The sequence below is a fragment of the Pagrus major genome, chromosome 8 (assembly GCF_040436345.1).
Source record: "Pagrus major chromosome 8, Pma_NU_1.0".
In the NCBI taxonomy this organism is placed as follows: Eukaryota; Metazoa; Chordata; class Actinopteri; order Spariformes; family Sparidae; genus Pagrus; species Pagrus major.
Window position 1 is genome coordinate 15,379,916 of NC_133222.1, and position 26,369 is coordinate 15,406,284.

The window sequence follows — 26,369 nt, forward strand, 5'->3', positions numbered from 1 at the left end:
AAAAGACCCCTGTAGCTAGTATATGTAATTGGATAATTTGCCTGTTGATGCATCAGTGTGTTGGTAGCATTTTACCTTTACAGCTGGTTGAGGTACAGATAGTTTTAACTACTAGTTTTAAGATAAATCTGGATTGGAAAGAACAAAAAACAGCTTTGTTAAAAAAATATATAATAATTCTTTGGACATGTGTTTCTTTTTACCCCTTTGTGAAATCAACAACTATTTAAATTTTAAAAAGTTTAAAAGTTTAGGGGATATCTGTCTTTGAACTAGCAACTCTTAACTCAACATGACAAAACAAAGAGTTTTTCTGTGGGGTTGCAAGCCCAAAAAGTTGGAAACAACTGGTTTAATCTTTAACAAGGCATTTATATTTAGTAAAATCTGAATCTGTGAAGTAAAAAGTTATTATAACCAGTAAATAAACGTGGAAAAATTTCAAAATTTGATTCCAAAATGTTGTGTCATAGAAGAATAAAGCAGAAAAAACGCAGCTCTATTTCATGAGCCAGGTGTGTAGTAGAGGGATGAGTAGACCAAAAGTTACAAGCAAACTCACACTCACACTGTCAAACCTGCAAATATAAATTTATTTGTAATGTTAAACCTTTATCAGGCAAAAATAGAGGTACATAGTAATGTGCTGTAAAATGGAAAAAAACTCATTAGAAGTACTAAATTACTTTCCACCACTGATCCTCAGGCATTATCGTGCTGTTTCCCCCTGTTTTTCCACGTTTGCCCATGTAAAAATAGTAAGTCCATAAATCCATCCTGTATCTCCCCAGGGAAACAAAGAAGCCAAATCTCCCAAGTCTCCGATGGCAGATATTCCTACAGGAGGCACGCGCAGCATCAAGAGCATGTGGGAGAAAGGCAACGTTGGTGGCTCCTCTGAAAGTCCATCCCCAGCCAGCAAGGTGAGGGAAAGAGAGAGAGAAGGAAGGGAGGGGAGGACAGAGTGATTTACTGATATGTGATTCATTGTTTGAGATACCTCTTTTCTCAGGATGTGGCTGGTATCAAAGGAGGCGTGTCTGGGCGTGTGAACAGTTGGATGGCGAAGCCTGCGGAGGCGGAGAAGACAGCAGCAGCACCTGCACCAGCAGCAGCAGCAGCATCACCACCAGCAACAGCAAAGCCAGCAGTAAGGCCCGATAAACCCCTGTCTTGATCACACACATACACACTATTGTAAATTAGACACCAGTGTTACTTCAACAGAGTAATCCCTTGATATTCTGTCCACGCTAATGTGCTCATTTGCACATCCACATGCCAGTCTTTTGTTGGCTGCAACCCTTTTATCTGAGCTCCAAGACTAGACAAAGTTGCTGTCTGGAGTCTAGTGACACCACATGGACAGTTTACTTAACAGCATCTGCTAACAAAGCCCCCCAAACCACCTGTGTGTTATTTTTTAAGCTTTTTAATGTATATATTAAAGCCATAGCTAGTGGGAAATCATTGAACAAATGAAGAATTTTACTTACATTTTTGCCAACAGCAGTAGCACTGAGCAGCAGGTGGCTGAATGCCAACGTGCCTCCCCACCTATACATCAATCACTTTGGCCTCTGTAGGTATTTCTAGCTTATATCACACCTCATAAACTGTATAGTACTTTAAAACAGTTGTCTCAGTTTTTGTTTTCCGTGTTTGACTCACTTTAAGCCAAAGAACTATATCAATCTCACTGTGACTCCATATTTAAAGAGTCCTTCAAGCAGGGATGAAAGGTCATGTCCTTTCACATTTGTCACTCAAAGAGATATTATTATCCTCAACACACTGACAACTGTAACCAACAAGTAGGTAGACACTGAAAGATTTTGTTCATATAATATCCTATGGTGCAGATAAATAAGATGGCATTGTAACTGGGTACTTGTGAGACACTGTGTCCCTTTCTCAAAGTAGGACACCAGCTGCTAATCCTACCAAGTCTTCTGGAGACATCACACTATGTCCTCATGCAGTAGCATTGCTGGATGACGTGTGACATTGTTCTAATAGGAAATTTATGAGCGAGATATCTTTAGTGTCAAGCGTCTTGGCCAGAGCAGCAGTTTTACCTCACACTTAACTTGTGCTGCAACACCTCCCCCTGATGGGATCAAGCTGTACAGCAGTCTAATGAATGTCTCTTGTATATTCACTGAGCTGTTTAATTTTATTCCTCCTTTCCTGCTTCCTATATTCCTTTTCTCAGCTTTCCTCACTCAGGGTTTTCCTGCTGTTCTTTGCCTTATCTTCCAACTGGTAAAGGTACCATTTTGCACACATTTCACTACTAAAAATAAGAAGCATGATAAATACAAAATGGTTTAAAGTAATTAAATACTGTAAGTATCCAGTGTTGTTAAAAGTACCTAAAAGCAAAGATATTGTCTTAAAATTTTACTTTGGTAAACGTGACATAAACACCAGGAGTCAACAACGCAACAAAGACTGAACTGAAAACTGAACTTAAATACAGACCTAACTGACAAGGAAATGAGGTGCAGGTGGAGAGAAAGGCGGAGAAGCTCAGGTGAGTGGAATAGGGTGAAGTAACAGGAGAACAGGAGAGGAGCTGATTGGCAGGGGAAAACACAGCTGATGCAGGGTAGGTGTGGAGGGAAAAGCATATAGAAGGGAAACATAGTGCAAAATGCAAAAAGGCAATAAGAACCCAAAAAATAAAACTAGAAATAAATGTCAGAACCATGGCAGATATCATCGCTACACTTCTCAGATAATGTAATCGTCATAACTGTTTTAAGGTCCAAAGAGGGTAAAATTATCAAATGTTTCAGAGAAAAACCAAAGATTTCTCAAAAAGTTTTTTAAAAATGAATACAACTTTGTTTAGTAGAATTTTGCTTATCCTTCTTTCTTTCTTTTATCCTACAATTTTGATAAGGTACATGTACTTGTAAAGTATTTCCTTTTTGTGCTACTTTATCCTTCTAGTCTTTAGTTACAAGTTACTTTACAGATTCAAGCTATCAATACAAAACATAATCAGCAAGTAAGTTCTAATGTATGATGATAGATAAAAGCTACCCAGCTTGAATTCAGGTCTTTAACTTGTAGCAGAGTATTTCTACACTGTTTTAGGTATTTGTGCTTAAGTAAAATATCTACTTTTTCTAGGCCTAATAGGGTCATGGTTGTTGTTATTTGTTACAGGATGTGAAACCAGGTGACATTGGTAACAAGCGTGGCATGTGGGAAACCAAGAAGGTCTCTACGCCAGCCAAGGTAATACACACACCTCTAATGTTAGAGGACATTTTAATGATTTAAATGATTTGTGGTGACATGTTCCTGTTTTTTGTTTCATTCAGTCGACCAAATAGACAGGTGAAAGAGGTAATTTGCAGGTCTGCGGCAACAACCCTCAATGCATGTGATTGATCTTTGTGACGTTTACACTGGTTTCATGCTGTTTCAACACACATATGATTGGGGGCAGTGTTGCCAGTTTGGTCAGTTTTCCATCCATTCAGGCTACTTTTCTTTAACTGGGCATGCAAAAATGTTTTTTAGTGGGTAGTGATGATTTAAGCTAGTTTTGGCCGATTTTCCCTGAAAGTTTGGCTATATTCCATAAATCTGTCCTTCATCTCATCCAAGTATAGAGTCAAGATAAGATTGACAGGACAGTGAGATCAGTTGGCTCAACTTGACACACATTAACCGATAACTGATTTCAGTTAATTAAAACTAAAGGTTCTGTGATTGGGCTCCTTTTTGTCAGTCCAATCTGGCAACACTGTTGGCATTGTTTGTTTCTCAGTTCAGTCAATTCAGAAGGCGAAAAAATGTAATTTAATTAAAATTAGTACAACGGAATTTCGTTCAGGACTGTACAGAAATTATTAAGGTAGGTGGGGCTGAGAAAACAGGGATGTTATCTATGAATTTCTTTTTGCTTTAAACTTTAAATTAAAGTTACATTAAAAAAAATTGTGCTCAACAGATCATAAAAGTGGTGTTTGGCAATATGCAGATGACACCATTCTTGTCATTATTTTAACAATTTTAACAATTGGTGCCTGGTGAAGTTTTTCTCTAAGTTGAACAGATGAGCCATAGAAAAAATAAACGACATGATGTTTGTTAAAAGTGAATGAAAAGTTTCTCTGAGTTGCCTGAACTGAAATCACAGATTTTGATGTGTTATAGAAGATGACTGTCATTGCTGTGGATTGTGTTTTTACCCTCCCTCCACCCTCTGACACATATACTGTAATATACACTATACATAATGTATATGCTATCATTAGTTTCCACACTGACTTTGGGTACATAAATAGCAGGCTATTTTTTGGCTCTGATGTGGTTTTTTATTTTGAAGGTGGATCACTTTCATACATGAATGTGATCTATATTGTGGTCCAGGACGTTTTGGCTGCACCTTGCAGAGCATTTTCATGCCATGACAGTAGCTGCATTACAGTGAGGATATTATGGCTGAGTGCATGTGGTTACATTTGAATGCTATGATGTATTTTCTAAATCTAGGGGTCCTTTTAAAAGATCTTTTGATAGATATAGGATTTGTTACTGTACATCCATCCTTAAGAGTATGAGTACATTGTTCTGGCATGTTTTATAAAATATGTCAGTACATCACTCTCACTCCCACCTCTCTTGGTCTAAGATATATGCTATACAGATGAATCATAGCATCCCCATTAGCTTCAATGTAGCAAAGGCTATTCATCTTGTGGTCCACATACCCCAAAACTCAAAATTAATCCCAGAATAATACTGAGAAATTATTTTAACAATATCAGATGATTATTAGGTAATATTAAATATGTGGTTTTTTTTTTGGTCATATACTACTTATTTTTTCTTTCCCCTTTCTTTTATTTATTTCCGTTTCCTGTATTGCTTCTTGTTTACAGGTGGCATTCGGAGGGAGGGGCAAGTTTGCCACTAATGGTAAGTTTCTTGAGTCACTGTAAATAGTGGTTAAGTGTAATTAGTACTTTTACTGAAGAACAATCCCATAGGTTCTGTACTTGACTATTTTCTATTTAACTAGCTAACTTTAACTTTAACCAAATATCAAGATCCATGCATTATTCCCTGACAAATTAAGGTGGCTCTTTTCCGAGTGTTACAGTTGATGCAATAAGGGACCCAAACAGGAAACAGAAAAAGGGTGGGAAAACAGACAAAGACAACAAGAAGAAAATAAAACATGACACATGAGGATATAAACTATAAAACAAAACAGGAAATGACCAAACCAATAATCCAAACCATGACACCGTGGTAATTAAATCTGCCTTCCACCACCTTTAAAGCTCACTAATTAAAACATTATATTGCCTTGTTTCATTTGCACAAACAACTATGTGTAAAAAAAACAATTTATTATTAACCATTGCTAAGCTAGGCTAATAGGCTACTGGCTCCATCCTCCTATTGAATGGACATACATGAGTTTGGTGTCCTTCCTCCGAATAAGCCTATGCCCAAAACAGTAACTTTCTGTTGGAGTATTTCTACTTTTAGTTAATTAAATGACCTGAATACTTCCTCCATTTCTGACTGTAAATGTGCTCATACTACATTTAAACCAGGGTTTATCTTGATCAGTCCCGGGGGAAGCAGAGTTTGGAAGTGTGTCCTTCAAAACATTTTCTCGACAAGTGTGGGGGGGGGATCAGGTCTTGATGATTTATAGCCGCCCCTGTGGACTCATAACCACCACAACTCACCCGCCTTCCTTTGTGCCAGACTAGCTGCTCATTGTAAATCAAATCTGCTGAGACTTTTGGGCATGGGTTCAGCTCTGTGGCACTGTGGTCTATATTTAAAAAAAGCCCTCACCCTGACCTTGTTTCCCAGTATAAAGAACCTTCCAGACTCCTGGGATGGCTGTCGTGTCTTTGCTGTGCACTGTTCACCCAGTGCCACCTTGGCTGTCCAATGCCAAGCAGGGTGTCGGCGAGCTGTTAGGCATACCAGAGTGCAGCTGCTTGATTGTCACATTACAACCGACCGCTGGGGAGGATTACTAACCATTTAAGCAGCAAATCGGGCTCGATCGCCGGGCTTATTCACCCAGTGCTGATGATAAAGACCCAACATGTCTGAAGGGATGGTTTAAATGCGCGTTAATCCTGTAAAAACACATTACGCATTCGCTGATGAGAGCGTAGTAAAGATGTCTTTCCTCTTCGTGCTCAAATGTCACATTTCTTCTGACATCGAGCACCCAAGTCTTGAGCCAAAGCATGAACAATAGGAATGGAAAAGTGTTTGTCGAGTGTCAGCTTCGACCCTAAATAGCGGCCCTCATTTGCAACCTCCCCACTTCTTAATCAGAAATAGACGCTGAGGAATGAAGTAAAGGGCAGATGACAAAGTTACAGCTTTCAATCACACAGAGAAACGACTGCAGGGAGCTGACTCTGATGTACAAACACACAGCCTATACATGAAGACGTATGGATTGTTAAAGCTTTGATTAACAGCCTTGAGACTAATCTTGTTTCACACCTAATAAACTTTAAGTTATGAAGTCTTAAATGACAGATACATTGACTACTAGATCTTTAATGTCTGTCTCTCTCTCCATTAGCAGGCGCAAGACCCTAACCATTGACATCCCTATTTAAATCAAGCCTAACCTGACCAAACACAAGGCTCTGCTACTGTATGTGCATCCATTTCCTGTCAACATACCTGTATTTCACGCATGAAGCTCACACCCGAATGAGGAGACGACGAGGGACCAGGATGAGTAACTTTTGCGCTGTCCCTAAATCCCTAAATATGTCAGACCTAGTAAGGGTTTTCAGGACACAGTATCACATGTTAAATGCTTAACAGACGATGGATTGTGTGGTATCTATCTGTTCAGTCCTTACCGATGGCTGTCCAGATGCTTAAATGTTATATTGCTTTCAAGCCACTTTGACATGCCTGCTCTTCTTGTAGTGTATTCATGTCATTTGTGTCACTCTCATACACACTCACTGCTTTTAGGAATGATAGTCACTGTTTTGACTCCATGTGATAAACGAGTTTGATGAATGTCGAACTCACAGCTCACTTTTGAATTGTTTAAGTATACTGCCATGATGTTGGGTGGTTAACCCGTACAAAATTGAGTCATTTCAGAAGACCTGACCGCTTTCTCTTCATAAAGGGTTTATAAAAAGTAACGTAATGACTTCATTTATGGTAAATAAGTCACTAATGAGAGCAGGTTTGGGGTTACAATTGGATACACTGGCATGAAATTTGGTTCACTTTTGCAGCCAGCAGCTCAAAATTTCACATATCCAGTGAAGTATCTCTACATTTGTCTATCAAAACTGGGTGGATTCAAACAACTCTTTGCAAACACATTAATAATTCCCAAAACCTGAAGCCCCCTGACTTTGATTGAGTGATCCACTGAATTTTAATCTAATGTTCATGTGGTTTTGAGTGAAATGATTCCCCTCAGGTCGAATCATAATGTCTTCGGTGATCTCCTAACCTTTCACTAAATGCCATCATCAGCGAAAATTTCTTATACATACCTGCAGAATGACATTCCCACAACCTAAGCTGTGCTTTCTGTTTAGTTACCGAACATTACAACAGCTGAACATCAGCAAGCTAACACTGTTATTTCAGCATGTTAGCATGCTGACATTAGCACCGCCGTGCCCAAGTATACAGCCTCACAGAGCAGCTAGCGTCTGAGTGGCTCTTTAACTAAAGCAACAAGGAACTTTGATTTATACCACATTTTGTGGACATGAGCAGCATGAGCACCAACGTCCCCTGTCATAAACATCTTGATCTGGCTAACGTGCATTTGTTCTGGAAGCGAGCGAAAGAAAGAAACATAATTTTGATGCTATTTTTCTTGTGATCTTGGTGATGAGGTCATATATCTATTTGTGGCTATGAGATCAATAACTGTAAAATGACAATGATGAAATATATCTTTAATTTTATGAATTATTCCACCTGGATATGTCAGAATCTGACGTGGTGACAGGCTTTAAGAACAACTGTAGTAACTATACAGAAATAGCCAGTCTTCTTGCTGATAGTCTTGTTTGCTTATGTAGGTGATATAGAGCCATCAGTATTACACTGAGACTATTTCATAACCAGTTTTTTAAAGTTTTTTGTAGTGCCTTTAAGTTTGACAATTTACTTAAGGAAAGTTTTGCAGGGCATCAACTTATCACGGTTAAAACTGCAAAGTGGATGTATTATTATCACAAACAGCTCTTTATGAATGACTTATTAGCATTTGTAAATGCAGACTTGTTAGAAAATGATTCCCATTAATTACACAGTTTATAAATCCTTTATAAAGGGTTCCTCATTATAAAATGGTCCGCAGAAATCCACCACCTCAAGCCAGAAGATAATACCAGTGGCAAATTCTGCCCTGAAATGTAATACAACGTGCAGGCAGGTCAACATTTCCGTCAGCAACATCTGTTGTTGTTGTTGTTACTTTTTTAACCCTTGGCAGTTGAAAAATCACATCATCATGCAATATTAGCACCAAGAAAGTCTGTGCAATACACATGCAACAACTATTCAGTGACCAAATGAAGTAGCAGGTAGCAGTCTTGCTTATCTATCATCAATTTACACACCACTCGCTTTGTAGTTTGCTTGCCTTGCAGTAGAAATAAGGGTTTATATGCACTCTGTTTTAGCAATGCCTGTAATTAAATTGTACCCTGGTGTTCCTGTCAGTCAGCAGAGCACGTGAGTTGAATCCTGCCAACATGCATATTTAGGCTTTCAGTATTGTTGTTGTGCATCGCTTTGTTTGAATGTTTGATATTATTGTTTGTTGTTGCTCCAGCAATAAAAAAAAGCAAAAAAAAAGCATTCTGTTGTTTTTATTTTAGCGACTGGAAGGAAATGTTGCTTCATGTCCTTCTTAACTGCTGGTGAAATTATGGAGTGTTGAAACTTGAGCGGCTGGTGAAAGCTTGAATGGATATATGACATTTTACCACAGCAGGAATGCACCTGCAGAATGTGTGTGTGTTTGTGTGTGTGTGTGTGTGTATGTGTGTGTGACAGAGGTCCAGTTGTCTAACAATAAACCGACCAGCCATAGGGTGCTACAGTCACATGAGTAAGAAGGGCCGGACTATGTATCCTTGATGCTCAACCTGTTGGTGAACTTCAAGGAGCTGAAGTCTGTCGCTCGTCTCTGAGCTCCCTCTGTCTGGCTCACAGGTAAGGACTCTCTCATGTCAGTGCTGCTGCTGTAAATTAAAGCCTTGGTTAGTCATAAATCTTGAAATTAACTGCTGCCTAAAAAATCTTTCCTGATACCTGATTAAATGAGTCAAAAATGTGACTGAACTGCATCCATAACCTCTCTCACAAAGGTTGAGGTTACTAACTTCTCATTTGTGGTGCTGCTGTTAATGCATAAAAAATGTATTTAATTAAATTAAACATATTCTGCTTTGACTTAAAATACATTACATGTTAGTGGAGTAGCAACCCTAGATGGAAAGTAACTAAATCCATTCTCTTATACACTTCAAGTTTGATGTATTTGTCTGGATTATTTCCATTTTGTGCTTCTCAGCATGTCTTTCATGTCAGACATTAGACACATAATTATAGTGGCTCTGGCCCAAAATGTATTAAATATTTGTAGAGAAATAACCTGAGGTTGAAGACATCTTCTCTACAGTCCAGAGGGAAATGCGTATTGCACTATTTATATAACTTTATATGAGTTTGTACAGCAGCAGCACCTAACCTCCAAAGTTAGAATATTTAATTTATGACAAAGTGACTTACTTAAAAAATTCAAGGAAACTAGTTAGAAAAAGTGAACTAATGATTTTAAGTTTTTAAGTTTTGAGCTCTTATAACTATAATTGACTTGTTTACTTTATCAGTAATTCTGAGGTAGTTTCCTGAATTTTTTAAAGTAAAGTCAACTTTCAAAATTTACACTGTACATTAATTTTACACTCTGAAAAGAGACCTTTAATCACAAGACCCTTTATTTATGATTCTTAAGAACTTTTTTTTATCACCTATACTTATTGTCAGTTCTTTTAAATAATTGTTATATGCAGGATTTCTTCTCGTATAAGAGTATTTTATTGATATATTGCTAATATTACTCCAGTCAAAGATCAAATATTTTTTTCCACTACTGCCACAGTGACCACAGATATTTTGGTCTGTACTGACACTCATTGTAAACTGTGTGAACTGTTGCCATTTCATGCTCTGCTATGCTGTTTAATGATCAGATATATTTGCCGGTCTAAAAATAGGCTAATAGGGATCCATTTTGCAGAGCTCATCCATAACAAAATGTCTGACACCGAAGAAGTCGTGGAGGAGGAAGTTCCGTATGTATTTTCATTTTTAGACTTTAGTATTTTCATTTTGTGATTTATTTTCCAAATGATTCATTTATTTTTTTATTGCTGTTATTCTGTTTTTCAACACTGCTGTTCTACTGAAGGGAGGGAGAAGGTAAGAAAACTGCATCAGCCCATATGCTCACATACCGAACTTAATTATATTATGAAACATATAATTTCCAAATATTTTACCAACCATTTATGGTCATTTAAAAAAACATTTAATGTTTTTCCTTTTCTTCTTTTACATGTATACTTCCTACTCATTCATTCATGATGGCAACTATTCTCTTTTCCTTGTCCCAGATGAGTCAAAGCCCAAGCCGAAGTAAGTGTCTCAGCTCTTCTTTAGTTAAGCAGGTTTAAAACACAACTAAATGCAGATTTTACAATAATAAACTGTTCACTTCCACAGGTTTATGACAAATATCCAGGCGCCAAAGATCCCTGATGGGGACAAAGTGGATTTTGATGTGAGTTAACCTCACTAAATGATCATTTGGCTCATATTTGGCAAACAAAAGCTGAATTATAATTGTGTCTGACCCTGATGTGGTTTTCTGATTGCAGGACATCCATAGAAAGCGTCAGGAGAAGGATCTGTCTGAGCTGCAGTCTCTGATTGAAGCTCACTTCATCCAGAGGAAGAAAGAGGAAGAGGAGCTCATCGCCCTCGTTAACCGAATCGTGAGTGCGTCTAATCGAAGGGCAGTCGTGTTTGTTTCTGTCTGGTCAAAATCACCATGACTGTGTGTGTCTCTGCTACAGGAGAAGCGTCGTGCTGAGAGAGCAGAGCAACAAAGGGTCCGGACAGAGAGAGAGAAAGAGAGGCAGGCCAGACTTGCGGTATGGTCTCAGTGTACATTAACTCTTCACTTCATACCAGACAACATGAAGACATCAGTTTCTCTTCTAAATGACTGACCTGTGCTGCATACAGGAGGAAAAAGAACGGAAGGAGCAGGAGGAGCAGCGTAAGAAGTATGATGACGATGCCAAGAAGAAGAAGGCCCTCTCAAACATGACCCAGCAGTACAGTGCTGGACAAAAGGTCATTCAGCTCCTTATAGCTTATAGTGTTTTAATGTGAAGCATACTGAACAGGGATGGAAAAAGGATTTTTAAAATCCTCTTCAATCATCACACTCCCTGTGCCCTAAAAGAGGTTGAGATAGTGTTGAGAAAAGTGAATTTATCCTCAAGGGATTTTGAGTATAAATACCAAGACAAAGGTCAAACTCATAGTGGGTCCTTAGGAAAAATCTAAGTTAGTAGGATTCATCCTCAGAAGTGTCTGCATGAAATTTAATCTCTATCCACTCAGTAGTTTTCAATCTGCAGACCAAAGAAGTGCAAAGCTCAGTTACTCTGTTGTTCTAACTACAGTAGTCATGATATTTTTCATTTCTTTCATTCAGTTATTCAGTCAGTTGTAGAAAAGGAGGAATTCAAAACATGATTGTTTCAGTCGCATTAAAATTCTGCAAGTTTCGATTTGCATCTTATTTTTCTGACCGAAACAGGGTGAGACCAGAAAAGGAGGCAAGAAACAGACTGAGAGGGAGAAGAAGAAGAAGATCCTGGCTGACCGCAGGAAGGCTCTAAATGTTGATCACCTGAATGAGGAAAAACTCAAGTATGACAACGCTTTGCAGGGTTTCACATCGATGTGAAAGCTGTCTCAAAGATTTCGTTATGACCTCTGGTTGTTTTGTGTGTAGGGAGAAGGCGAGTGAGCTGTGGCAGTGGCTGATGGGACTGGAGGCTGAGAAGTTTGACCTCAGTGAGAAACTCAAAAGACAGAAGTACGATGTAAGTCACCCAACAGGCAGCTGGAAGCTCTGAAAAAATGATGTTCCAACTTTTAATGTTCTTTAAGTTATTTCACAGAATCACATAGATTATTCTAGAAGTTACATCCACATGTGGCAGAACAAATGATAAACTGCATCAGATCACAAGTAAAGGTCACACTGTATTCAAAGGTTAATGATATGTTGATACTGTGCAGTATGTTGAGTATATGGAGACTTTTCTAGTACACAGGCTTCTTTTAGCAGCCTCTACTTCACATATCAGGTATTTTTGTTCTTTAAAATGCTCAGAGGGGTTTATCTGTCCTTTCAGATCAACCAGCTTCTTGCCCGAGTCCAGGACCACCAGAGGTAAATACACAAGCTCCTGTGCTGATTTACTCTTGATTATCAATAAGACTAGATGCTCGGCTTTCTTGCATGGCAATTTTCTTTTTAGATTGTTGTACAGATCCTCACTGAATACGACACTGCTTCCATTAGACCAATCTATTCTAAATACTATTTCACAGTTTCTCACACGAGATCAGAGTGCTGTCACGAGTACTATCTCTGAGGCCAGTCATTCTCCACCCATCTGAATCACTAGAACTGTCACTTTATTCAAAAGTCCTTTTAAGTTTGAATTCATGTCTGGCGTCTGGCAAAGCTCTGCACGGTAATTTGAAATTAGTGCATTGTGAAATACCTGCAGCACAAATTAACACAGCGTAATTTCAGAACTTAAATGGAAAGAAACTGTCCTTTTATTTGCCATTAAGGACTCAAATCCTGCACTGTAATCTTACAACTTTGATTCAAGCTAAACTGTCAGAAAAGTTGCTCCAGAATATGCTGAAAACTCTAGAAATGTTACTTCTTATGTATACTATCATAACACCAAAAAAGCGGCTCAAAAAAACAAAATACACCATTTTCACCGTTTATTTATTGATTTGCTGCAATCAAACGACCTCCACTTGTGCTAAACTCACTCTCTGCTGTGCTCTTCCTGCACTCTTTCAGCGCCAAAGGTCGTGGCAAAGGCAAGATGGCTGGCCGGCTGAGGTAAAAGAGCAGCCAGACTGGAACGAGGAAGTGATTGGCCCACGAGTCTATTATGTGTGTTTTCATTGTTCTGTTGTGTTGGGTTACATGTCAATTACCATGATATCAAAACAATAAATGCATCATTACATCCTCTCTGCAAACCATGTAGGATGTCTGTTTCCGTGTAATTAAAGATATAATATGTAACATTTCTGCATTAAAATGTCTAACAACGATTCGACCTCTGTTATATATTTTGTTGAGTTGTGTACTTATATTATCCTAAACTATGATCAAACCAGAGAGTTTGGTCATTTTGTTCAAGGAAATGATGGAGTCTGATTTGGTCGCCTGTTACTATGACTTGCAAGAGAGTCATAGTAACGATGGAAGTTGTTGAACGTGACTAAACATGACGTGAATGAATAAAACACGTCAGATAGATTTTCCTCGTCAATGGTGGCTGTTTAATAACAAAGACTACAACTCCCACGATCCCACACGTCTTACGTCTTTTGTGTTGTTATGATTGAGAGACCCTAATGGAAATTATGCATTTAAGTCCTGCATACAGTACATAAAACATTTATACAAAAACTCAAGCAGCCAGAATCCTTCAACAACAGTTCATTGAATGTACTGAAACCTCTAAAAATTTGTAAGCCATCTTATTGAAAAAAGGCATAAACAAAGAGACAAACATGGGTCTGATGTAGAGTCCACGTCTACATAAAAGTAATGCTTTTATTAACAGGAAACTGAATTGTGTGTAAAAATGGTGGAGTATTTTTTCACCCAATAAAAATATCAGTAAAACTTTATGTTGGGGTACACAATAAGCAACTAGTTAATGGTTAATATGTTTACCCTAATTCAAAGTGTTACCAGAATATCTAAGTGCATTTCTTTGGGTCAATCAGCAGGAGACACTTCATGTCAACATCTACTAAAAGAACTGACATGATAAAGAGAACATCTACATGTCAGACGTGGGTTTGTTATGTCTAGCTTTAATTCAAATCTACATTCAGAACAGACATTCTTCAGCAAGGCTCCACATAGTGGTGAAACATTATCTATAGGTCGTTTTAATCACATAAGAAAAATATAATAATCTAGGGCAGGAGCATGTGTGATGCTGATGGTCAGGGTTCTGATATGTGCTGCCCCTCGTTAAATGAAAGTCCTTACTTTACATTAAAACTATGTTTCGATATACACATATCCACACCAGTGCATTTTCAGGTTGTTCGTCTCTGCAGTCTTAGATGCCGGGAGAGTCAGCAGGAGTTTGGTGGTCCAAACAGGATGAGGGTCCATGTGGGATGAAGAGACCCAGCTTAAGAGAGGCCGCCCTCACCACATGTGGGTTTCTCTGATCTCTGCTATCACCTGGCTGGCTTTCTGCAACGCCTGGATCAGAGAAAGTGAGAAAAACATGTAAATTCAACAACTCAGTTTCAATTATACTCAAAGCACACTCTTTTTGGGTACATTTTGGGTTATATTCTTTCAACATCAAATAGTACTTATTCACTGAGTGTCTAATATTTGAAGCATCTTGTTGTTATGGAGACGAAGCTCTCTTTGATGTCACAGTTTAGTAACTGTGAAGCCTCAGCTACACCAAGTGATTCTGCTCTCAGTCTCAGAAAAGGGACATAATGGTACATTATTTTTCTATTAACAATGGCATCCGATGGCATGGCCGTCAGGAAAATTAAACAAATAAATTAAACAAATATAGATAATTGCTCGCACAAGCAGCAGACTGCAGGCAGAACAAAAACAAACCGATGCACCAGTTTAAAATGCTGTGCAGCAACAAGTTCAGGTAAGCAAATTTACACATGCTGTCACAACAACTTCCCTCATTTATGTTTGAGGGGGGCTACATTAGCTAAACAATGGCCAAGGGACCAAACACTGAAGCTTTGTTTCCACCGAGAAAAGAAAAGAAAAAATGTCTAGTTGTTGGCACGGGATACACGTAGAATGACCAGGGGGATGTTCAAGAACACAAATATCCAATCTGCAAAACCTGCAGAAAAAATGTTCTTTCTAAAAAGGTCCAACACCTCAGATTTACTTTTTTTATTTACCATTTTGTACTGTATCATTTGATTACTATAGGATGAAATACAATTTCTGGGGCTGAAATACACTTAACACCCCTAATTAAAAATGCTCACTTGATTTTATACAGCCAGTGTTTTTTTGATATTATTAAACCCTGATTTTTCCTTATACTACAATCATACAATCAAAGTTTATAATCGTTGCATCCCTCGTCTAAACTTTTTCTCGTTCCTGAACTTAAATAGTGGAAATTCAGAAGTGTTCATGGCATTTTCCTTGATTCAAGTCTTCTGTATACTTGAATAAAACAGACATTTACTTTTTTTAAGTAAATTTCTTCAAGATTGAAGTCCATGATCAAAATGTTCAGTCTTTATTAAATCAAGTAAAGTGAATGCTTTATTGAACAGTGTGTGATTGACACTGGATCTTGTTTTTACAATCCACAGTGACAATTGATGGATCTGTTACCTTGAGCATGTCAGCAGCCTCGTTGCGTCTCTGAGCCATGTCCTCGGACTCTGTCAGCAGGTCGTTCAGCAGGGCTGTCTTGTATAACTGACCCACCAGCTCGCTCTGCAGGCAGTCCTTCACGTGGTTTACTAGGAAGTGCATCACTGCCTTTGGTACGCTGAGGCCAAACGACAACAGAGGGGGAAAACGGAGGAAAGAGGAGAAAAGAAGACAATAAGCACAAAGAAAGGATCCTGTCAAAATCTCAAAAACGACACAATGAGGTGGAAATTGTGTACCTGTCCTGGATGTTTTTCCGAACGATAAGAAAGTACGACTTGATGAGTCTTTCGATGACCTCACAGTCCCTCTGCTCCCGCGCAGACAACTTCCTGGACACTGGAACAGGCTGGCAATGAAAAGGTAACAAATGTTTTTGTTAATTAACAAATCAATTCTCTACAATACAACCTGGAAAATCAGAACTCAAACAATGGTTGCCCCAGCAACTTTACCTAAAGACTATCATGTTTTCTCCATATGATATCGCCTAATATTGCAGTGAAAGTTTTTTTTAACTGTTCTGACTCTGTTCTCTTTAAACTAATATACAGAAAGTCTTAACATTATTTTGCAACATGCTATGTGTAACACCTGACTACCAAAATGGGCCAGTGAAGATTAACGTATCTAATAACTGCAGAGTACCCACCACATCTAGCAGGTTGACAGCATGACCCCTCTGTGGGCTCGAAGGGAAGGGGGATTGGGGCACAGCTCTGTCTCCAGCACTGTCCTCTCCCCTCTTCAACATGCCCCTCCAGTTCCCTGTCCCGCCGTCTACCTGCTCACCGACGGAGCTGCTCTGAGAGCCACCGGCTGCTGCCTATAGTAAGGACAGGGAGTTAGGTTGTGTACAGTATCCCTAATTTCTACAGTATCCCTACAGACATTAAGGACAGGCAGATGAAGCCTTCAAACTCAGAAACGCAAATCTAAATACAAGAAAAATACAAGCCTGCATGTTAATAAATCTGTATACTGTTGTTCAGAAGTGCTGCATTAAATATAGACATTATTGTGCAATATGTTACCTTTTGGTGTAGCTTAATCCGAGCACCACTGGTCTCATATTCATGATTACGTCTTCTAATGTACACTGTCGTATTCCAGTAATGTACCAACCACATAGTTTAGCTGTAAATCTTTCAAAACCGTCTCGCTAAATGAAGCGCTTTGCAAAGCTGGGCTGACGTTTGAAACTTCGGACATCATCATTCATGCTCCAGCACAATCTATTTAAACAGTGTACTTCACAGAGAGAAACAAACTTCGGAGCTTCAGTATCATCTCTACTAGAAATGTGTCATGTGCACACAACGTCAGGAACAGAGGTTAAATCAACAAGGTTAATAAAACACACACAAAAACATTTTACACATTAGATTGAAAAAAATATTAGAGCCCGACCGATTCTTTATTTTGTGGCTGATGCTGATGCCGATATTACGAAGTAAAAAATTCCCAAATTGATATATCAGCCGATATACACACACCTTTTGTAATGATCCCGCAAGTGTTGTTATCTAACACTTGTGACAAAGATATGTAACTGAGGCAGGATATTATGCAGTTCAAATTTATTTAAATCAGTTTAACAATAAACTTTACTGCATAAAATGACATCAGTTCACTGAAACAGTTATCTTCACTGGGAATTTAATAATTATAAATTATCCAAAGCATATTATATAATCCCTAAATATAAAGTTATCACATTGGTGCATATTGCACAAATACAGGCAAATACAATATATCTATAAAAAGGCCAATATCAAATGATAATACTGACCAACCAATATATCGGTCGGGCTCTAAAAAAAAATAAAAGAGTTAGTTTACAAAATGCATTCAAATAACATGCCACAGGCCTTCTTTGACTTCATTACAAAGAAGTTCATCCAGAACGAGCAAGAAGTCTGTTGGAAAATACTGACAAGTAGTATGCAGAAGTTATACGACCGTGGTTTAGGGTTGGGGCACATGATCATGACATTTCTCAACTGGTAGAGATTGCGCTAAAAGTTTCATCCCAACATAAAAGTTGTTATGAAGTTAAATGAACTATGATCCCAGATTGTGTCCATATTACCAAACCCTACCAGAGCTAGTTCAGTTTTTCTTTGGTTTTTAAATAAAAGTGTACAAGCCAAATCAGTTTGGGTTTTTCGTTTTTCTTCTGTCAGACTAACCAGCATGCAGGATAAAGGGTTACATGTACAATAGAGAGTAGAAGTCAATAGTCTGATCAGTTATGAGGGGAAAAAACTGCCCCTTCAACCCACTGCATTTGTGGGAGACTGAAGGCACAACCACCTGCTTCAACAGTGGTTTTAGAGTAATACAGTAAGGGTTTGTGGATGGGCAGAAGTCAGATGTGGGCAGGCAGTGACTGAACGAGACACACCTTGGTGAGCTCGCCCTCAGGAGGCTCAGTGGGGGGGAGAGACTGCCCACCTGGGCTTTTAAGGGACTAGAGAGAGACAACATCGGGAAGAAAAGAGTGGACAGAAAACTGACAGGAAGTGTCCATGAGCTTTACATGATTGTGTTAGATTTGATATAGAAGGATTTTTAAGTTAGGTCATTATTTAGTGTAAGTCACAGAAAAAAAGAGGAGTAGTGAATCTTATGGATGTGACTGTACCTTGTCTCTGGGGACAGCAGCGGGGAGGTCTCTCATTCTGTTGCGTCTCTGCTCCTGTAAAAGATAAGTTTGCACCTCTGTCAAATCCAGGAAGAGGAAATGAACAAACTCTTGTCCATGTTTCAAATTAGATTGTTTCATTAGTGTCATTAATCATGCAATTACAAGCCAGAGATTCTTGTTAAAAAACACTTTACACTGCATTTAATGAATCACTCACTTCTATGTTATTGTTCATGAGGCCGCAGGCATCAGCAAAGTCGGGGTGTTTGGTGTTGATGTAGGCCAGCTCAATGGCAACCAGGTTGTGAACCTGAACAGGAATTCAAAAAATTGATTAATCAGACTAGAGTGTGAATAAACTTCCCATTAAAGTGCTTGGTGGTATCTAGTATGAGCAGGTCCTGACCATTTCATTGGTGACGGGGAGCCTTTTTCTGAGTAACGAGGTGACCACTTCTACTATGGCATCATGGAGCTTTGGAAACCTCAGCAATTCCTACAGAGAAACAGAATAATCATTATTAGGATTGTCCACTGCAGTTTTGTTTATTTACTGCATCATGTACCTCTGTCCTTTCCTTTTCCTCACCTGTGTGCTGTAGTTGCTGCAGTGCTGGATAATCCTCTGCATCTCCTCATGAACCAGCTCCACGCAGCGCAGACTGGGCTCCTCCAGACGTTTGACCTGCCGCTTCACCAGCAACTCAAAGGAAACCTCAGGCACAAATAATGCAGGCCTCGGGCCCTGTGGAAAACAAATAAACCTTAAACCTTCAAAAAGTTGTCATTTAAAACTGAGCTTACAAACTGAAAAGGCTGCAGGGACCCACCGTTGCATTTCTAATTGCTGTGAGCACATCGATGGTTGTCAGACCGCCCAGAGGATCAACTGACTCCAACGTGCGACCAAACGTTTCATGAAAAATATAACAGATTCTGGCTCCACCACACCTGGAAAGAAGAATAAAGTAAACTACATTAAACATACAGGTAGAATCTGGTTGAACATAAGTTGCTAGCACCTCTTAGTGGTGTATGAAGGTACATGCAGTTTAGAGAGTTGTGTAACTCACAGTTCAGCTGTCTCAATGTACTTGGCCGTGCCCTCTATGGTGCGACAGTACTCTGCAGCAAACTTGGTGATGAGCTGCAGCAACGTGGCGCTCTTGTCATCGACAGGTTCACCGTAACTGTTGAGTAAAGACTGGTACTGCGCTGCCAGCACGTTGATCCTCGTCTTCAGCTCAGGAAGACAGTCTCTGATGTGGTGCATGAGTAACCTATGACAAGATTTCAGAAAACAGTTCACACTTTGATTGGAAAGCAAAAAGGGAGACTTGTGGGAGTAAACCTCAAATGTACACGATCAATAAGCGACTCAAACTAATAATTTCTTAAATTAAAAAACTATGACAAAATTAATATTCAAAAATCAAAGTATTGCACAAATTACTGCTCCATACCTGTTCAATGTTCTTGCCAGATATTTGGTTCCATTTCTGTTTGCAAGGGAGGGGTACTTCTTTTGTAGGAAGGCGTATTCATCACGGATCGCATCTGCCACCAACTTCTTTTGATTGATATCCAACTGACTCCTAAGAAAATGCACAAACAAAAAATAAATGATTGTTTTAGTTGGTCTTCGACATGGCTTTTAGGGTTTCTTTTATGACCATCACTCATCCATGTGACTACAATTTAGCTATTTTAACACAAAATCTAAGATAAAGGCAATATTAGAGGTAATGTGCATAAGAATCTGGTGGAAAGTAATCCATTTTTCAACATGGGTCTGAGATATGAAAATCTTAATGTTGTAAATAAACTGAAATTGCAGAGGATAGTAAATATAGCTAGTAAAATGGTCCCAGATGCAACCAAATGAGAGGAAGTATAAATTAAACATAAAGAGTGAGGTTTCCCAGATTATAAGTGATGCTTCATACCCTGTGCACTTGCACTTTGATCTGTAACTGTCAGGGAGATGTAATAGATAAGTAGGGCCATGAATATCTGCTCAGTGAGCCTTTTTGCCAAATCCAAATTTGGATACTGAATGCAAAGACTAAAGACTAAAATCAATTGCCATGTATTGTTTTGTGGAAAAGCCAAAAACAATTTTCCACAACATGGACAATAAAGTTTGTGCGTTCCTTTGTTTCTTCCCTTATTCCTCCCTTCTTTCCTTATTTCTTTAAGTGCAGTGTTACCTGTTAACTACTCCAATAATGCCCAGTTTGACAGGAATGACCCTTCCCATCAGTACATCCATTGCATCTGTACCGGCATCCATCAGATCCAGCTTGGTCACCACTGCTAGCGTCCTCCTGCCTGAAGAAAAAGAAACAAACATCTGGCTACAAAAACCACCACTGAAGCAGGAAATGCAAAGAGTGCATGATGAAGATAAGACAAGGCCACATGGTGATGACTCATTAAATGTAAACAAGGTCATTTACCATCAATGTCTACCTCGCGGGCCACTTTCAGAGCCTCTGAGGTCGCCATGTCTGTATTGGCTGCAGTCACAGCAAGGATGATGGAGTTGGGGTTGGCGATGTACTTGAAGATCAACTCTCTGATCTGGATCTCGATGTCTTTGGGCTGGTCTCCCACTGGTACCTGTTTTTACACACACTGACGTCAAACCATGAAATTCATGTGCAGGATCATTTTGAGTTCATAGATCACACAGGTTTGGAGATGGGGAATAAAACAGTTTCCCACCTTTGTAATGCCGGGAAGGTCCACTAGTGTGAGGTTAACAACGTGCGGTGAAAAGATTTTCAGGTGAATGGGTTCATCACTGATACCCTAGAGAAAAAAAAACAAATCCTCAGTTGCTTCAAAGTGACTCAGACATTTAAAGATCATCTAGTTTCTCCGCCAATATCATTTCTTGTTTGGCAACTGCTGACGATCCCTCTTAATAACCGTAATCAGCATACCTTGTTGTTGCCAGACATTCTTTCAGTTTCAGCTTCGATTTCTTGCCTGATCTCCTCAAAGTCTGTGTAGATCTGAAACAACAATTTAACAATGAAAGGTAATGACCCCAATTTGTTAGCAACAAACAGAAACAAGCAAGCACATAACAACATACAGTGATAAAAAAACAGGGATCCTTTTCAAAGAAACACTTTCTGAGACTTCCTGTTTAGATAGATATCAGCACATCCAAAGGTACACATTGTTGAAACATGAGAAACTATGTGGAGCTCCAAAGACAAATTTCAACCTTAGATGACTTTTACCCTTCAGCATGCTGAGACGGTATGTGCATGATCTCATTACAGACAAGTGTTGCTGTTGTAAACATCCAAACCAGCAGCTAATCCATAGATATCAGTGTAATCAATACAGGATACACAACAAGGCTTAATGATCAGTACAGCACAGTAATATTGATTTCTGGCAAACAAGACTGTGAAAACAAGGGGGTGTCAATTCTACCTTGTTTTTGGTGTGAAGGAATTTGCCCCATTCCTCTCCATCGATGCCTGCAGAGATACAAAGTCAAGGACAGATGTTTCAGTTACTGATGTGACAGATGCAGCCTTAAGATCTGTTTTACTATTATTACTATCACTATGTCTCATGGGAGGATTTCTCTGTTGTCAAAGGTGGGATGGAAAAACTCCTCAGCGCAAAGATCCACAGCTGAAGCTTGAAAGAAAAAAAGACCCTCAGTGGAACAACTATTGTTTTCACACAACAGCCATGAAAACAAAAACAAGCCTTAAGCAAAAAAAGCAGGGCAGCAGAGATTTCTTGAAAAAAACTGAGTAAATATTTCAGCAGCATTATTAATAATGTGACAACAAGGAAATAAAATTACAAGGGTGGAGTCTGTTAGTCATCTTAGAGGAAGCTGGTGTTTGATGAAATTACAGGTTAGCTTTGAGGAAGCTGTAATCAGTGAACTAATAACTTTAAATTGTAAAACTAATCACAAAATGACTGTTTTTCGACAGGAATCTGCTAATTTTCTTTGTCTAACTCCAACTGACAGAGACCAGCCTAAATGGAGGGGAGGGCTTGAGCCACATGAAGAGAAGCCACGTGGTTTGGCAGCTTTGGAAAAGCTAAACAAATACAAGGCAGGATGGGGAAGAGTGGGCAAAAGAAACGGGGGAGATTATGTAATGTATAAACACAATGACGTAAAAGAACAAGGAAAGGGAGACCTCTGTGAAGGCGTCCATTTTTCTTGGATACTGTGGTTAAGGAGAGATGACAGGAGACAAAAGCGTTAGCCTGGCTATCTGCAGCTCCTGCACGACACTCTGCAGCAATGCAGAGTCATTCTGAGGCCATCAGCAGAGGCCAGCACTTAATAGACACAGGATCTTGGCACATGTTACCCCCCTGTTCTTTTCACTGAGAAGTGCGTGGTATCAGTGCTTGTTCTTTGTCAAACTTCTATTCCTTTTGTAATATAAAACATTCCATAGCTGAATAAAGAATTATTATCAGTATCATAACTATAGAAAGTGTCTATTAAAAATCAACATTAGATTTAAGTCTTTTAAACTCTTAAGCTGTTGGCCAGTGAAGGTGAAACATAACCCCGGAGTCAGATTGCTGAACTTAAACGACTCTCTCCAGCAACCCTGTCTGACTCATGCTGATTACGACATCCCATACATTAACTTGTCAAACTTCACTGTGGAAGTAACTGGTCTGCTTCATTCTACATTTCCTGACACGGTTTCAGAAAAAACACCAAGCTTACGGCTGCAAATCGATATTAGAGCTAGACCGATTAATTGGCCAGAAGGGCTTTTCCGTTTTGCCGGTCCAGTCCGGTGTACGAGCTTAAACTGGTTTAATTTTATATGAACCAACTGGTTAGGCATTAGTTATTATGAGACGTCATGGCAAGTATGAAAAAACACATTCTTATTCATGGGCTCTTAGTATGTTTCAGCTTTAACTTCAACTTCAGTTCATGTAAAGTGCACATCACCCAGACAGTCTCTGTACACTTTACAAGTCAGTAAAACCAGCAGAGAGAGAGAAAAAAAAGGAAGTATAACATTTAAAAGTACACACACACTCAAACATACATACACAGGTAATAGTGGCAATAAGACAACAAGGTTGAGGTGAGGAATTTAAAAACAGGGATCATACGGTGTAACCATAATGGGTTAACTGGGGAGCGACTGATTCACGTGCAACACCTAATGGTGAAATTCCGGTTTGTATTTGGTTAATAACAAAAGGGTTGACATTTGATGTTTTGGCTCTATTGGCCAGGGTTTGCCAATATTAGCTTTTTGCAGGTATATCATAATAGTGTATATGTGGCTGATAAATAACGTGAAACTGCAGGACAGAAATGATTTGATAAACAATGTTATCTTCACATAGTTTGTCTACCAGAGAGCACCAGTAAACTCCAAAATATCAAAATCACTATCTGCCTCAAAAATCCAGTAACGATCAGACTATAACGCATATAAAGTATATTGTGTAAATATCTAAAAATACTTAAGATCGAATAGTTTAATTTAAAGTAAAAGATTCATATGTTATAACTCCAGACATACAGAAGTAACAGACATGACAGTGACATTACCATTCTCTTCATTGGTTTTCCTGCGGTCCTCTGGGTCGATGTGCACTAGCTGTAGGATGAGCGGTCGGCGTGTGACGATGCCAGTGCCACGTGGCAGGATGTCCCTGCCAACCAGACTCTCTAAAACAGAACTCTTCCCACTGCTCTGTAGACAACAACAATAACAGCATCATAAACCTAGTGACAAGTGAGGAGACTGAAGTATGAATGACTCATTGATCAGAGAAGTCAGTCCTCCCATCATGCAGATACAGACAAAACAAACTGCTCTGAGGTAAGACACTGCTCTTTTGTATGTCACTGCAAAGCTATTAGCTGGTTATCTCTGCAGGAACTTTTCCAGGGCCAATGAAGCATTTCAGGAACTCAGAAACCTTAACTGCATTTCGACCAGAGAAGCCAGGGTCTAATTTGGAACATCATGCGCTGGTTGAACACAAACCTTGTGGCTGCTTCAACTTGTGTACTCACAAGCACTGTGGGTGCCACCAGGAAGGCGTAGCTGGCTTATTGACGTGTGGTAGAGTAATCGCTAATGAGATCAGGTGAAGTGAAATACGTCACTTGGCGAGTAGATTCCTCTTTAATGGACGGGTGCTGATTCTCCCCAGTAGGAGACAAGGGCTAAAAATATAATCTGTTACTTTCTCTGTAGCAGTAAACCTATTGCTGTTTCGACTGATAAAGGTCGGCCGACTTATAGCCCTGACAGATAGCGCTAAAACGATTAATCAATAGCTGTCAGCTATCAAATTAATCACCAATAATTTTGATAATCGATTTATTGATTAGATCAATTTTTTTAGAAGAAAAAATCATCTGCTTCCAGCTTCTAAAACATGAATATTTTCCGGTTTCTTTACTCATTTTCTGACAATTTATAGACCAAAGAACTAATCGATTCATCAACAAAATAATTGAAAATGAAAATAAACTTTAGTTGCAGCCCTACTGACAGGAAAAACCTGTTATTAATACTTGGCATCAGGTCTCTGTTACAGCTTTCCTTAACTGAAGACCTTTGCGATTTGTGGAGCCCCGACAAGGACAAATATACAAACCAGGCTTTTAAAAACGTCCTCTGGCTTGCCTGTAACACCCTCAGATGCCTGCCAAAAGGTCTGAGACGGTCACATCCTATAAGCTGACAGCAGTGAAAGTAAACGCATTCAACCAAACCTGCCAGTTTAAACCAATTAGCATCTAATACAAAAGGTAGTTAGGTAGACAGAATAAAACTGTATTAGAGAAGAAAGGTGTTGATTAAACTTTATGGCCATTTGTAGTTTGGTATACTGCTGAACTGAACCGTGTCATACATCCTGTTCACCCTATTTATATAAACTAAGGTAGACAACATGTGATTAATAATATATTAAACCTCTGTAAAACAGTTGTAACAATAACTTTGTGACCTTTTTTGAAGGCTGTTCAGTTGTTTTAGATAGCACTAGTGTTAGCTAGGTGTACCTAACAAACTGGCACCTGAATGTAGGTCCTATTGTGTGTGTGTGTGAGAATGGAGGTTATTTTAAGACACAGCGTACTTTAAAATGTATTTCCATAAGGACATGTGCTTGGTAGTGTGAATATGTTCGTGTTAGGAATCTAATTCAAATCAAGTTCAAGAAAACAGATTTGATTTGATTTCAAGCCAGCCAAAACATTGCGAGGTTGAGCTGACAAGTGAGATTTCATGCAGCTAATGCTAACCTAAAGCTACTTGCTAAGTTGGTTAACTTAGATATGCATAAAAAGCGAAGCTTATGTAACGTCTTGTCTATTGTTTTGTCTATCATACCTACTCGAAACTGAAAGAAACTGAGTCAGATATCAGAAGTATGCCAAAACAATAAGTTTGCGCATGCTAACTAACTTGCTAGCCTTGTAGCGAAGTGACGTTTCTCACCTGAGTTCCCACAACAACTATCTGCGGCAGCTGAATAATGTCCGCGCCCACCGTGTTAAACACATCTTGCAGTTTGTTTATGACAGGTATGAGGGCCTCCATGAGCTCCGATACGATATCCCGATCCCGGCAACTTTCTTTACCCTGCCACACACGGGTACAAAGTCATTCAATGTCCCACGGCAAAGCTATTGGCGTCTCTTTGGATCTGCCAACAACTGCGCACACAGTTGTCTCGAGTTGCATCATGGGAGTTCGAGTTCAGCACAGAATCCAACAATCTGCGCAGTGCTCAGGGTTTGACGTGTCGTGAACTACGTTTCCCAGAGGTGACATGTTGTACCAATGAGAAGAAAGGTAACTATTTTTCCTCTACGCAACAGTAACTAGGGTGAGCACCAAAATATTG

At 39.1% G+C, this 26,369-nt stretch overlaps 3 protein-coding genes across 4 annotated transcripts in view; 2 read left to right on the top strand and 1 right to left on the bottom strand.

The window, feature by feature from the left end:
- The window catches only part of cald1b (caldesmon 1b), a 28,146-nt gene extending 19,284 nt beyond the window's left edge, over positions 1-8,862 (top strand). For both annotated transcript variants that reach the window (XM_073472318.1, XM_073472317.1), the window contains exons 13-17: positions 792-923; positions 1,013-1,150; positions 3,178-3,249; positions 4,905-4,941; positions 6,593-8,862. In XM_073472318.1, coding sequence (XP_073328419.1) covers positions 792-923; positions 1,013-1,150; positions 3,178-3,249; positions 4,905-4,941; positions 6,593-6,609 — 396 coding nt within the window. In that variant the 3' untranslated portion in view covers positions 6,610-8,862. The remainder of the gene's footprint in view (positions 1-791; positions 924-1,012; positions 1,151-3,177; positions 3,250-4,904; positions 4,942-6,592) is intronic.
- Positions 8,863-10,329: 1,467 nt separating this feature from the next.
- On the top strand, positions 10,330-13,461 carry tnnt2d (troponin T2d, cardiac). Its single transcript, XM_073471984.1, has 10 exons — positions 10,330-10,369; positions 10,686-10,710; positions 10,798-10,855; positions 10,953-11,069; positions 11,151-11,228; positions 11,323-11,433; positions 11,906-12,018; positions 12,104-12,194; positions 12,510-12,547; positions 13,202-13,461. Exons 1-10 carry the CDS (start codon positions 10,330-10,332, stop codon positions 13,245-13,247), a joined length of 717 nt encoding a protein of 238 aa, XP_073328085.1. The 3' UTR covers positions 13,248-13,461.
- A 758-nt stretch (positions 13,462-14,219) lies between these two features.
- dnm1l (dynamin 1-like) lies at positions 14,220-26,151 on the bottom strand. The gene is made up of 18 exons (XM_073472255.1): positions 25,961-26,151; positions 24,052-24,196; positions 21,921-21,967; positions 21,416-21,487; positions 21,195-21,281; positions 20,927-21,089; positions 20,678-20,798; positions 19,931-20,062; positions 19,541-19,747; positions 19,298-19,418; positions 19,057-19,212; positions 18,874-18,963; positions 18,685-18,777; positions 18,465-18,518; positions 16,470-16,643; positions 16,057-16,166; positions 15,776-15,935; positions 14,220-14,638 (listed from the first exon to the last, which is right to left on the bottom strand). The coding sequence occupies exons 1-18, from the start codon at positions 26,060-26,062 to the stop codon at positions 14,582-14,584; spliced, it is 2,091 nt and encodes a 696-aa protein (XP_073328356.1). The 5' UTR covers positions 26,063-26,151; the 3' UTR covers positions 14,220-14,581.
- Positions 26,152-26,369: the final 218 nt, after the last annotated feature.